This window comes from Carcharhinus amblyrhynchos, chromosome 11, assembly GCF_965287045.1.
Source record: "Carcharhinus amblyrhynchos chromosome 11, sCarAmb.v2.hapA, whole genome shotgun sequence".
In the NCBI taxonomy this organism is placed as follows: domain Eukaryota; kingdom Metazoa; phylum Chordata; class Chondrichthyes; order Carcharhiniformes; family Carcharhinidae; genus Carcharhinus; species Carcharhinus amblyrhynchos.
In genome coordinates, this window is record NC_137334.1 from 93,859,508 (window position 1) to 93,872,007 (window position 12,500).

Genomic DNA, 12,500 nt, shown 5'->3' on the forward strand with positions numbered 1-12,500 from the left:
GATGGAAGTTATTGATGATGGAAGTTATTGATGATGGAAGTTATTCGATGATGGAAGTTATTCGATGATGGAAGTTATTGATGATGGAAGTTATTCGATGATGGAAGTTATTTGATGATGGAAGTTATTGATGATGGAAGTTATTCGATGATGGAAGTTATTTGATGATGGAAGTTATTTGATGATGGAAGTTATTGATGATGGAAGTTATTTGATGATGGAAGTTATTGATGATGGAAGTTATTGATGATGGAAGTTATTGATGATGGAAGTTATTGATGATGGAAGTTATTAGTTGTGTTATTCTGGAAGCTGCACAGTTTGTTCTGATGCTGTTGAATTTTTTTCAGATTGTGGAGTGCCCGGCAGTGAGGACGGGGGCTGATGGCCTCTGCCAAGCCCAACGTGCGTAAGTGCCCGCTCCTTCAATGGGGAACAAGGGGGTCCATGGGTGGGGATGGGGGGGGGGGGGAAGGTGAGGTGGTAGCAGCATGGGGGCATGGGGGTACTGGGGGGAGGGAAGGTGGGGAGGAGCGGCATGGGGGTGGAGGGGTGCCAGTGGGGGTAGCAGCATAGGGGTGGGGTGGTGCCAGGGTTGGGGGGGAGGGAGGTGGGTAGCAGCATGGGGGGGTGGGGGGAGACATGGTTACCAGACTGGCTGGGTGTGAACACAGGGAACAATAATCCCACCCTCACCCCCCCCCCCTTCAACACCATGACCTGCCCTCACCTGGAGGCAGAATCTCACATGCGAGGAAGCCAATCCTATTCAATGTGGCCAGGCAGTCATAGCAACAGGAGGAGGCCACTCAGCCCCTTGATACTGTTACACAGTAACGGAAGGAGGCCATTCTGCCTTTCAAGGCTGTTCCTTAAATCAATCAGCTCACAGCTGATCTGCACTTGGCCAATCTTTGCTAGCGGGTATCCCCCAGTGACCGACAGGACAAAACTCTATAAACAGTCTCGGGAGCTCCGGTTACCCCTAAAGACCGACACCCTGCTCCGCGAGGCGGGGTCCCAGATCTGTCCTGGTCTTTGAGAAGACAAAACCTCAATGCGGGACTGGCTGATCGGAATGGGGGGAGTCCAGCCGGGTCCAGGGGGGAGCAGTGACACATTCCAGACACAAATCCTGGGGGATGTGGCTGGGGGAATGTTCTGGAGGTTTTGCTGAAAGGGGTTGGTGTCAGCACACACTGGCTCAGGGAGAATTCCCGATCCCTATCCTCCCAGCCTCTGCTGGAAAGCAGCACGCAGCAAGTGTGATGGCTTTCAAAGTCGAGCAGCTTCCTAATGCTTTCCTCCTGGGTTTCTCAATGAGGAGCTGAGGAACCTGGTGTGGGGCCCACAGCAGACAGCTCCCACACTATAGTGTGGGACACAAACCCGTAATAATCCAGGATACAACAGGCACTTTTCCCAGGCACTTTTCCATTGATTCTGAACTCTCTCTCTCTGTGTCTCTGTGTCTCTGTCTCTCTATCTATCACTCTCTCTCTCTCTCTCTGTCTCTCTGTGTGTCTCTGTCTCTCTCTCTGTTTCCCTGTCTCTCTCTCTCTCTTCCCCTCTCTGTCTCCCTCACTCTCTCTGTCTCTCTCGCTCTCTGTTTCCCTGTCTTTCTCTGTCTCTTCCCCTCTCTGCCTCTCTCTCTCTCTCTATCTGCCTGTCTCTCTGTCTGTCCGCCTCTCTGCCTCTCTCTCTCTGTGTCTCTCTCTCTGCGTGTCTCTGTGTGTGTGTCTCTCTCTATCTTTCTCTTTCTCACTCTCTCTGTCTCTCTCTCACCCTGTCTCTCCCTCCCTGCCTCCCTCTCTGTCTCTCCCTCTCTCTCTCTATCTGCCTCTGTCTCTGTCTGTCTGCCTCTCTCTGACTCTCTCCCTCTCTGTCTCCCTCCCTGTCTCATTCCAGGCCTGGAGATCGATGAGAGTCTCCAGTTAATGTTGACGGGGTCACTGATGAGAAAAGTCAAGTCCCGGAGCTGGAAGCGGCAGCGTTATTTCAAACTGCAGGATGACTGTATGAGCATCTGGTACAAATCCAAAAAAACCGGCAACCCCAAATCGACCTGTGAGTCACTGCCGGGGGGGGGGGGGGTGCGGGGGGGGGTGAATGGAGAGGGGGGTGCGGGGGGGTGAATGGAGAGGGGGGTGCGGGGGGGTGAATGGAGAGGGGGGTGCGGGGGGGTGAATGGAGAGGGGGGTGCGGGGGGGTGAATGGAGAGGGGGGTGCGGGGGGGTGAATGGAGAGGGGGGTGCGGGGGGGTGAATGGAGAGGGGGGTGCGGGGGGGGTGAATGGAGAGGGGGGTGCGGGGGGGTGAATGGAGAGGGGGGTGAATGGAGAGGGGGGTGCAGGGGGGGGTGAATGGAGAGGGGGGTGAATGGAGAGGGGGGTGTGGGGGGGGTGAATGGAGAGGGGGGTGCGGGGGGGGTGAATGGAGAGGGGGGTGCGGGGGGGTGAATGGAGAGGGGGGTGAATGGAGAGGGGGGTGCAGGGGGGGGTGAATGGAGAGGGGGGTGCGGGGGGGTGAATGGAGAGGGGGGTGTGGGGGGGTGAATGGAGAGGGGGGTGCGGGGGGGGGTGAATGGAGAGGGGGGTGCAGGGGGGGGTGAATGGAGAGGGGGGTGAATGGAGAGGGGGGTGCGGGGGGGGTGAATGGAGAGGGGGGTGAATGGAGAGGGGGGTGCGGGGGGGTGAATGGAGAGGGGGGGTGCGGGGGGGTGAATGGAGAGGGGGGTGAATGGAGAGGGGGGTGCGGGGGGGGTGAATGGAGAGGGGGGTGAATGGAGAGGGGGGTGTGGGGGGGGTGAATGGAGAGGGGGGTGTGGGGGGGGTGAATGGAGAGGGGGGTGCGGGGGGGGTGAATGGAGAGGGGGGTGGGGGGGTGAATGGAGAGGGGGGTGTGGGGGGGTGAATGGAGAGGGGGGTGTGGGGGGGTGAATGGAGAGGGGGGTGTGGGGGGGTGAATGGAGAGGGGGGTGAATGGAGAGGGGGGTGAATGGAGAGGGGGGTGCGGGTGGGGTGAATGGAGAGGGGTGTGCGGGGGGGGTGAATGGAGAGGGGGGTGCAGGGGGGGTGAATGGAGAGGGGGGTGCGGGGGGGGGTGAATGGAGAGGGGGGTGCAGGGGGGGGTGAATGGAGAGGGGGGTGCGGGGGGGTGAATGGAGAGGGGGGTGCGGGGGGTGAATGGAGAGGGGGGGTGCGGGGGGGTGAATGGAGAGGGGGGGTGCGGGGGGGGGGTGAATGGAGAGGGGGGTGCGGGGGGGGTGAATGGAGAGGGGGGTGCGGGGGGGGTGAATGGAGAGGGGGGTGCAGGGGGGGGTGAATGGAGAGGGGGGTGCGGGGGGGTGAATGGAGAGGGGGGGTGCGGGGGGGTGAATGGAGAGGGGGGGTGCGGGGGGGGGGTGAATGGAGAGGGGGGTGCGGGGGGGGTGAATGGAGAGGGGGGTGCGGGGGGGGTGAATGGAGAGGGGGGTGCGGGGGGGTGAATGGAGAGGGGGGGTGCGGGGGGGGTGAATGGAGAGGGGGGGTGCGGGGGGGGGGTGAATGGAGAGGGGGGTGCGGGGGGGGTGAATGGAGAGGGGGGTGTGGGGGGGGTGAATGGAGAGGGGGGTGTGGGGGGGTGAATGGAGAGGGGGGTGTGGGGGGGTGAATGGAGAGGGGGGTGAATGGAGAGGGGGGTGGGGGGGGTGAATGGAGAGGGGGTGAGGGGGGGGTGAATGGAGAGGGGGGTGCGGGGGGGTGTGAATGGAGAGGGGGGTGCGGGGGGGGTGAATGGAGAGGGGGGTGTGGGGGGGGTGAATGGAGAGGGGGGTGAATGGAGAGGGGGGGTGAATGGAGAGGGGGGTGGGGGGGGGTGAATGGAGAGGGGGGTGGGGGGGGTGAATGGAGAGGGGGGTGCGGGGGGGTGAATGGAGAGGGGGGTGTGGGGGGGGTGAATGGAGAGGGGGGTGAATGGAGAGGGGGGGTGCGGGGGGGGTGAATGGAGAGGGGGGGTGCGGGGGGGGGGGTGAATGGAGAGGGGGGTGCGGGGGGGTGAATGGAGAGGGGGGTGTGGGGGGGGTGAATGGAGAGGGGGGTGTGGGGGGGTGAATGGAGAGGGGGGTGTTGGGGGGGTGAATGGAGAGGGGGGTGAATGGAGAGGGGGGGTGAATGGAGAGGGGGGTGGGGGGGGTGAATGGAGAGGGGGGTGAGGGGGGGTGAATGGAGTGGGGGGTGCGGGGGGGTGAATGGAGAGGGGGGTGAATGGAGAGGGGGGTGGGGGGGGTGAATGGAGAGGGGGGTGAGGGGGGGTGAATGGAGTGGGGGGTGGGGGGGTGAATGGAGAGGGGGGTGCGGGGGGGGTGAATGGAGAGGGGGGTGTGGGGGGGGTGAATGGAGAGGGGGGTGAATGGAGAGGGGGGTGCGGGGGGGGTGAATGGAGAGGGGGGTGAGGGGGGTGAATGGAGAGGGGGGTGAGGGGGGGTGAATGGAGAGGGGGGTGTGGGGGGGGTGAATGGAGAGGGGGGTGGGGGGGGTGAATGGAGAGGGGGGTGAATGGAGAGGGGGGTGGGGGGGGTGAATGGAGAGGGGGGTGAGGGGGGGTGAATGGAGAGGGGGGTGTGGGGGGGTGAATGGAGAGGGGGGTGTGGGGGGGTGAATGGAGAGGGGGGTGAATGGAGAGGGGGGTGGGGGGGTGAATGGAGAGGGGGGTGAGGGGGGGGTGAATGGAGAGGGGGTGCGGGGGGGTGAATGGAGAGGGGGGTGCGGGGGGGTGAATGGAGAGGGGGGTGCGGGGGGGTGAATGGAGAGGGGGGTGCGGGGGGGTGAATGGAGAGGGGGGTGCGGGGGGGTGAATGGAGAGGGGGGTGCGGGGGGGGGTGAATGGAGAGGGGGGTGCGGGGGGGTGAATGGAGAGGGGGGTGAATGGAGAGGGGGGTGTGGGGGGGGTGAATGGAGAGGGGGGTGCGGGGGGGTGAATGGAGAGGGGGGTGCGGGGGGGTGAATGGAGAGGGGGGTGAATGGAGAGGGGGGTGCAGGGGGGGGTGAATGGAGAGGGGGGTGCGGGGGGGTGAATGGAGAGGGGGGTGCGGGGGGGTGAATGGAGAGGGGGGTGCGGGGGGGTGAATGGAGAGGGGGGTGAATGGAGAGGGGGGTGCAGGGGGGGGTGAATGGAGAGGGGGGTGCGGGGGGGTGAATGGAGAGGGGGGTGAATGGAGAGGGGGGTGTGGGGGGGGTGAATGGAGAGGGGGGTGCGGGGGGGTGAATGGAGAGGGGGGTGAATGGAGAGGGGGGTGTGGGGGGGGTGAATGGAGAGGGGGGTGCGGGGGGGTGAATGGAGAGGGGGGTGCGGGGGGGTGAATGGAGAGGGGGGTGAATGGAGAGGGGGGTGCAGGGGGGTGAATGGAGAGGGGGGTGAATGGAGAGGGGGGTGTGGGGGGGGTGAATGGAGAGGGGGGTGAATGGAGAGGGGGGTGTGGGGGGGGTGAATGGAGAGGGGGGTGCGGGGGGGTGAATGGAGAGGGGGGTGCGGGGGGGTGAATGGAGAGGGGGGTGAATGGAGAGGGGGGTGTGGGGGGGGTGAATGGAGAGGGGGGTGCGGGGGGGTGAATGGAGAGGGGGGTGCGGGGGGGTGAATGGAGAGGGGGGTGAATGGAGAGGGGGGTGCAGGGGGGGGTGAATGGAGAGGGGGGTGCGGGGGGGTGAATGGAGAGGGGGGTGTGGGGGGGTGAATGGAGAGGGGGGTGCGGGGGGGGGTGAATGGAGAGGGGGGTGCAGGGGGGGGTGAATGGAGAGGGGGGTGCGGGGGGTGAATGGAGAGGGGGGGTGCGGGGGGGTGAATGGAGAGGGGGGTGAATGGAGAGGGGGGTGCGGGGGGGGTGAATGGAGAGGGGGGTGAATGGAGAGGGGGGTGTGGGGGGGGTGAATGGAGAGGGGGGTGTGGGGGGGGTGAATGGAGAGGGGGGTGGGGGGGTGAATGGAGAGGGGGGTGTGGGGGGGTGAATGGAGAGGGGGGTGGGGGGGTGAATGGAGAGGGGGGTGTGGGGGGGTGAATGGAGAGGGGGGTGTGGGGGGGTGAATGGAGAGGGGGGTGTGGGGGGGTGAATGGAGAGGGGGGTGAATGGAGAGGGGGGTGAATGGAGAGGGGGGTGCGGGTGGGGTGAATGGAGAGGGGTGTGCGGGGGGGGTGAATGGAGAGGGGGGTGCAGGGGGGGGTGAATGGAGAGGGGGGTGCAGGGGGGGGTGAATGGAGAGGGGGGTGTGGAGAGGGGGGTGTGGGGGGTGAATGGAGAGGGGGGTGAGGGGGGGGTGAATGGAGAGGGGGGGTGCGGGGGGGTGAATGGAGAGGGGGGTGTGGGGGGGTGAATGGAGAGGGGGGTGTGGGGGGGTGAATGGAGAGGGGGGTGAATGGAGAGGGGGGTGGGGGGGTGAATGGAGAGGGGGTGAGGGGGGGGTGAATGGAGAGGGGGGTGTGGGGGGGGTGAATGGAGAGGGGGGTGTGGGGGGGGTGAATGGAGAGGGGGGTGAGGGGGGGGGTGAATGGAGAGGGGGGTGCGGGGGGGTGAATGGGAGAGGGGGGTGTGGGGGGGGTGAATGGAGAGGGGGGTGAATGGAGAGGGGGGTGGGGGGGGTGAATGGAGAGGGGGTGAGGGGGGGGTGAATGGAGAGGGGGGTGCGGGGGGGGTGTGAAATGGAGAGGGGGGTGGCGGGGGGGGTGAATGGAGAGGGGGGTGTGGGGGGGGGTGAATGGAGAGGGGGGTGAATGGAGAGGGGGGGTGCGGGGGGGGTGAATGGAGAGGGGGGGTGCGGGGGGGGGGGTGAATGGAGAGGGGGGTGCGGGGGGGGTGAATGGAGAGGGGGGTGTGGGGGGGGTGAATGGAGAGGGGGGTGTGGGGGGGTGAAATGGAGAGGGGGGGTGTTGGGGGGGTGAATGGGAGAGGGGGGTGAATGGAGAGGGGGGGTGAATGGAGAGGGGGGTGGGGGGGGTGAATGGAGAGGGGGGTGAGGGGGGGTGAATGGAGTGGGGGGTGCGGGGGGGGTGAATGGAGAGGGGGGTGAATGGAGAGGGGGGTGGGGGGGGTGAATGGAGAGGGGGGTGCGGGGGGGGTGAATGGAGAGGGGGGTGTGGGGGGGGTGAATGGAGAGGGGGGGTGCGGGGGGGTGAATGGAGAGGGGGGTGCGGGGGGGGTGAATGGAGAGGGGGGTGTGGGGGGGTGAATGGAGAGGGGGGTGTGGGGGGGTGAATGGAGAGGGGGGTGAATGGAGAGGGGGGTGGGGGGGTGAATGGAGAGGGGGGTGAATGGAGAGGGGGTGAGGGGGGGGGTGAATGGAGAGGGGGGGTGCGGGGGGGTGAATGGAGAGGGGGGTGCGGGGGGGGGTGAATGGAGAGGGGGGTGTGGGGGGGGTGAATGGAGAGGGGGGTGCGGGGGGGGTGAATGGAGAGGGGGGTGAATGGAGAGGGGGCTGCGGGGGGGGGTGAATGGAGAGGGGGGTGTGGGGGGGGGTGAATGGAGAGGGGGGTGAATGGAGAGGGGGCTGCGGGGGGGGGTGAATGGAGAGGGGGGTGAGGGGGGGTGAATGGAGAGGGGGGTGCGGGGGGGTGAATGGAGAGGGGGGTGCGGGGGGGGTGAATGGAGAGGGGGGTGAATGGAGAGGGGGTGCGGGGGGGGTGAATGGAGAGGGGGCTGCGGGGGGGGGTGAATGGAGAGGGGTGTGTGGGGGGGGTGAATGGAGAGGGGGGTGCGGGGGGGGTGAATGGAGAGGGGGGTGCGGGGGGGGTGAATGGAGAGGGGGGTGAATGGAGAGGGGGCTGCGGGGGGGGTGAATGGAGAGGGGGGTGAGGGGGGGTGAATGGAGAGGGGGGTGCGGGGGGGGTGAATGGAGAGGGGGTGCGGGGGGGGTGAATGGAGAGGGGGGGTGTGGGGGGGTGAATGGAGAGGGGGGTGTTGGGGGGGTGAATGGAGAGGGGGGTGAATGGAGAGGGGGGGTGCGGGGGGGGTGAATGGAGAGGGGGGGTGCGGGGGGGGGGTGAATGGAGAGGGGGGTGCGGGGGGGGTGAATGGAGAGGGGGGTGTGGGGGGGTGAATGGAGAGGGGGGTGTTGGGGGGGTGAATGGAGAGGGGGGTGAATGGAGAGGGGGGTGAATGGAGAGGGGGGTGGGGGGGGTGAATGGAGAGGGGGTGAGGGGGGGTGAATGGAGTGGGGGTGCGGGGGGGGTGAATGGAGAGGGGGGTGAATGGAGAGGGGGGTGGGGGGGGTGAATGGAGAGGGGGGTGAGGGGGGGTGAATGGAGAGGGGGGTGAGGGGGGGTGAATGGAGAGGGGGGTGTGGGGGGGGTGAATGGAGAGGGGGGTGTGGGGGGGTGAATGGAGAGGGGGGGTGGGGGGGGTGAATGGAGAGGGGGGTGTGGGGGGGTGAATGGAGAGGGGGGTGGGGGGGGTGAATGGAGAGGGGGGTGAGGGGGGGTGAATGGAGAGGGGGGTGTGGGGGGGGTGAATGGAGAGGGGGGTGTGGGGGGGTGAAATGGAGAGGGGGGTGAATGGAGAGGGGGGTGGGGGGGTGAATGGAGAGGGGGGTGAGGGGGGGTGAATGGAGAGGGGGCTGCGGGGGGGGGTGAATGGAGAGGGGGGTGTGGGGGGGGTGAATGGAGAGGGGGGTGAATGGAGAGGGGGCTGCGGGGGGGGGTGAATGGAGAGGGGGGTGAGGGGGGGTGAATGGAGAGGGGGGTGCGGGGGGGTGAATGGAGAGGGGGGGTGCGGGGGGGGTGAATGGAGAGGGGGGTGAATGGAGAGGGGGCTGCGGGGGGGGGTGAATGGAGAGGGGTGTGTGGGGGGGTGAATGGAGAGGGGGGTGCGGGGGGGTGAATGGAGAGGGGGGTGAATGGAGAGGGGGCTGCGGGGGGGGGGTGAATGGAGAGGGGGGTGAGGGGGGGTGAATGGGAGAGGGGGGGTGAATGGAGAGGGGGGTGTGGGGGGGGTGAATGGAGAGGGGGGTGCGGGGGGGTGAATGGAGAGGGGGGTGCGGGGGGGTGAATGGAGAGGGGGTGAATGGAGAGGGGGGTGCAGGGGGGGGTGAATGGAGAGGGGGGTGCGGGGGGTGAATGGAGAGGGGGGTGTGGGGGGGTGAATGGAGAGGGGGGTGCGGGGGGGGTGAATGGAGAGGGGGGTGCAGGGGGGGGTGAATGGAGAGGGGGTGCGGGGGGGTGAATGGAGAGGGGGGGTGCGGGGGGGTGAATGGAGAGGGGGGGTGCGGGGGGTGAATGGAGAGGGGGGTGAATGGAGAGGGGGGTGCGGGGGGGTGAATGGAGAGGGGGGTGAATGGAGAGGGGGGGTGCGGGGGGGGTGAATGGAGAGGGGGGTGCGGGGGGGTGAATGGAGAGGGGGGGTGCGGGGGGGTGAATGGAGAGGGGGGTGAATGGAGAGGGGGTGCGGGGGGGGTGAATGGAGAGGGGGGTGAATGGAGAGGGGGGTGCGGGGGGGGTGAATGGAGAGGGGGGTGGGGGGGTGAATGGAGAGGGGGGTGGGGGGGTGAATGGAGAGGGGGGTGTGGGGGGGTGAATGGAGAGGGGGGGTGTGGGGGGGTGAATGGAGAGGGGGGTGAATGGAGAGGGGGGTGGGGGGGTGAATGGAGAGGGGGGGTGGGGGGGGTGAATGGAGAGGGGGGTGTGGGGGGGTGAATGGAGAGGGGGGTGAATGGAGAGGGGGGTGCGGGTGGGGTGAATGGAGAGGGGGGTGCAGGGGGGGTGAATGGAGAGGGGGGTGCGGGGGGGGTGAATGGAGAGGGGGGTGCGGTGGGGGGTGAATGGAGAGGGGGGTGCAGGGGGGGGTGAATGGAGAGGGGGGTGCGGGGGGTGAATGGAGAGGGGGGGTGCGGGGGGGTGAATGGAGAGGGGGGGTGCGGGGGGGGGGTGAATGGAGAGGGGGGTGCGGGGGGGGGTGAATGGAGAGGGGGGTGCGGGGGGGGTGAATGGAGAGGGGGGTGCAGGGGGGGGTGAATGGAGAGGGGGGTGCGGGGGGGTGAATGGAGAGGGGGGGTGCGGGGGGGGTGAATGGAGAGGGGGGGTGCGGGGGGGGGGTGAATGGAGAGGGGGGTGCGGGGGGGGTGAATGGAGAGGGGGGTGTGGGGGGGGTGAATGGAGAGGGGGGTGTGGGGGGGTGAATGGAGAGGGGGGTGTGGGGGGGTGAATGGAGAGGGGGGTGTGGGGGGGTGAATGGAGAGGGGGTGAGGGGGGGTGAATGGAGAGGGGGGTGCGGGGGGGGTGAATGGAGAGGGGGGTGTGGGGGGGGTGAATGGAGAGGGGGGTGAATGGAGAGGGGGGTGGGGGGGGGTGAATGGAGAGGGGGTGGGGGGGGGTGAATGGAGAGGGGGGTGCGGGGGGGGTGAATGGAGAGGGGGGTGTGGGGGGGGTGAATGGAGAGGGGGGTGAATGGAGAGGGGGGGTGCGGGGGGGTGAATGGAGAGGGGGGTGCGGGGGGGGGGGTGAATGGAGAGGGGGGTGCGGGGGGGGTGAATGGAGAGGGGGGTGTGGGGGGGTGAATGGAGAGGGGGGTGTGGGGGGGTGAATGGAGAGGGGGGTTGTTGGGGGGGTGAATGGAGAGGGGGGGTGAATGGAGAGGGGGTGGGGGGGTGAATGGAGAGGGGGGTGCGGGGGGGGTGAATGGAGAGGGGGGTGAATGGAGAGGGGGGTGGGGGGGGTGAATGGAGAGGGGGTGCGGGGGGGGTGAATGGAGAGGGGGGTGAATGGAGAGGGGGGTGGGGGGGGTGAATGGAGAGGGGGGTGCGGGGGGGGTGAATGGAGAGGGGGGTGTGGGGGGGGTGAATGGAGAGGGGGGTGAATGGAGAGGGGGGTGGGGGGGGTGAATGGAGAGGGGGGTGAGGGGGGGTGAATGGAGAGGGGGGTGAATGGAGAGGGGGGTGCGGGGGGGTGAATGGAGTGGGGGGGTGAATGGGGGTGAATGGAGAGGGGGGGTGAATGGAGAGGGGGGTGGGGGGGGTGAATGAAGAGGGGGGTGAGGGGGGGTGAATGGAGAGGGGGGTGAATGGAGAGGGGGGTGCGGGGGGGTGAATGGAGAGGGGGGTGAATGGAGAGGGGGGTGGGGGGGGTGAATGGAGAGGGGGGTGAATGGAGAGGGGGGTGCGGGGGGGTGAATGGAGAGGGGGGTGAGGGGGGGTGAATGGAGAGGGGGCTGCGGGGGGGGGTGAATGGAGAGGGGGGTGTGGGGGGGTGAATGGAGAGGGGGGTGAATGGAGAGGGGGGTGAATGGAGAGGGGGGTGGGGGGGTGAATGGAGAGGGGGTGAGGGGGGTGAATGGAGAGGGGGGTGTGGGGGGGGTGAATGGAGAGGGGGGTGTGGGGGGGTGAATGGAGAGGGGGTGAATGGAGAGGGGGGTGGGGGGGTGAATGGAGAGGGGGGTGAGGGGGGGGTGAATGGAGAGGGGGGTGCGGGGGGGGGTGAATGGAGAGGGGGGTGCGGGGGGGGGTGAATGGAGAGGGGGGTGAATGGAGAGGGGGCTGCGGGGGGGGGTGAATGGAGAGGGGGGTGAGGGGGGGGTGAATGGAGAGGGGGGTGCGGGGGGGTGAATGGAGAGGGGGTGAGGGGGGGTGAATGGAGAGGGGCTGCGGGGGGGGTGAATGGAGAGGGGGGTGTGGGGGGGGTGAATGGAGAGGGGGGTGAATGGAGAGGGGGCTGCGGGGGGGGGTGAATGGAGAGGGGGGTGAGGGGGGGGTGAATGGAGAGGGGGGTGCGGGGGGGTGAATGGAGAGGGGGGTGCGGGGGGGTGAATGGAGAGGGGGGTGAATGGAGAGGGGCTGCGGGGGGGGTGAATGGAGAGGGGTGTGTGGGGGGGTGAATGGAGAGGGGGGTGCGGGGGGGTGAATGGAGAGGGGGGTGCGGGGGGGTGAATGGAGAGGGGGGTGAATGGAGAGGGGGCTGCGGGGGGGGTGAATGGAGAGGGGGGTGAGGGGGGGGTGAATGGAGAGGGGGGTGCGGGGGGGGTGAATGGAGAGGGGGGTGCGGGGGGGGTGAATGGAGAGGGGGCTGCGGGGGGGGGTGAATGGAGAGGGGGGTGAGGGGGGGTGAATGGAGAGGGGGGTGCGGGGGGGGTGAATGGAGAGGGGTGTGTGGGGGGGGGGTGAATGGAGAGGGGGGTGCGGGGGGGTGAATGGAGAGGGGGGTTGCTGGAGATTAATGGGAAAGGCAGTGGAATGGGAGGGGTGTTGGGGTTGTGGGTGGGGGGTTGGGGGTGCCGGAGGGGTGCAGAGGGGAGGGGATGGGGTTGCAGAGTGTGGGGGTTGGAGATGTGGACAGGAGGTGATGAGGGGTGGGGAGGGTGCCGGGGTGGGTGTGGGGTGGGGGTTTGGGGGGGGGATAAAACAGCTTCTGCCCAAAGCGCCCACTTTACCCCAGTTGAGCTGAGTGCTCACATGATGTTGTCCACAGGAGGGTGTGTCCCAGTGAGGAGTATCTCCAAATCTCCCCGTTCCATTACAGGTCAGAAACACATTAACATCTGTGGCCGTGCGA

The 12,500-nt window shown here is 67.3% G+C and overlaps 1 protein-coding gene across 1 annotated transcript in view; it reads left to right on the top strand.

Moving 5' to 3' along the window:
* The first annotated feature begins 348 nt into the window (after positions 1 to 348).
* Positions 349 to 12,500, top strand: part of plcd4a (phospholipase C, delta 4a) — a 65,669-nt gene continuing 53,517 nt past the window's right edge. The window contains exons 1-2 of the mRNA XM_080199596.1: positions 349 to 409; positions 1,909 to 2,067. Of these exons, the coding sequence (XP_080055722.1) occupies positions 385 to 409; positions 1,909 to 2,067 (184 nt within the window). The 5' untranslated portion in view covers positions 349 to 384. The remainder of the gene's footprint in view (positions 410 to 1,908; positions 2,068 to 12,500) is intronic.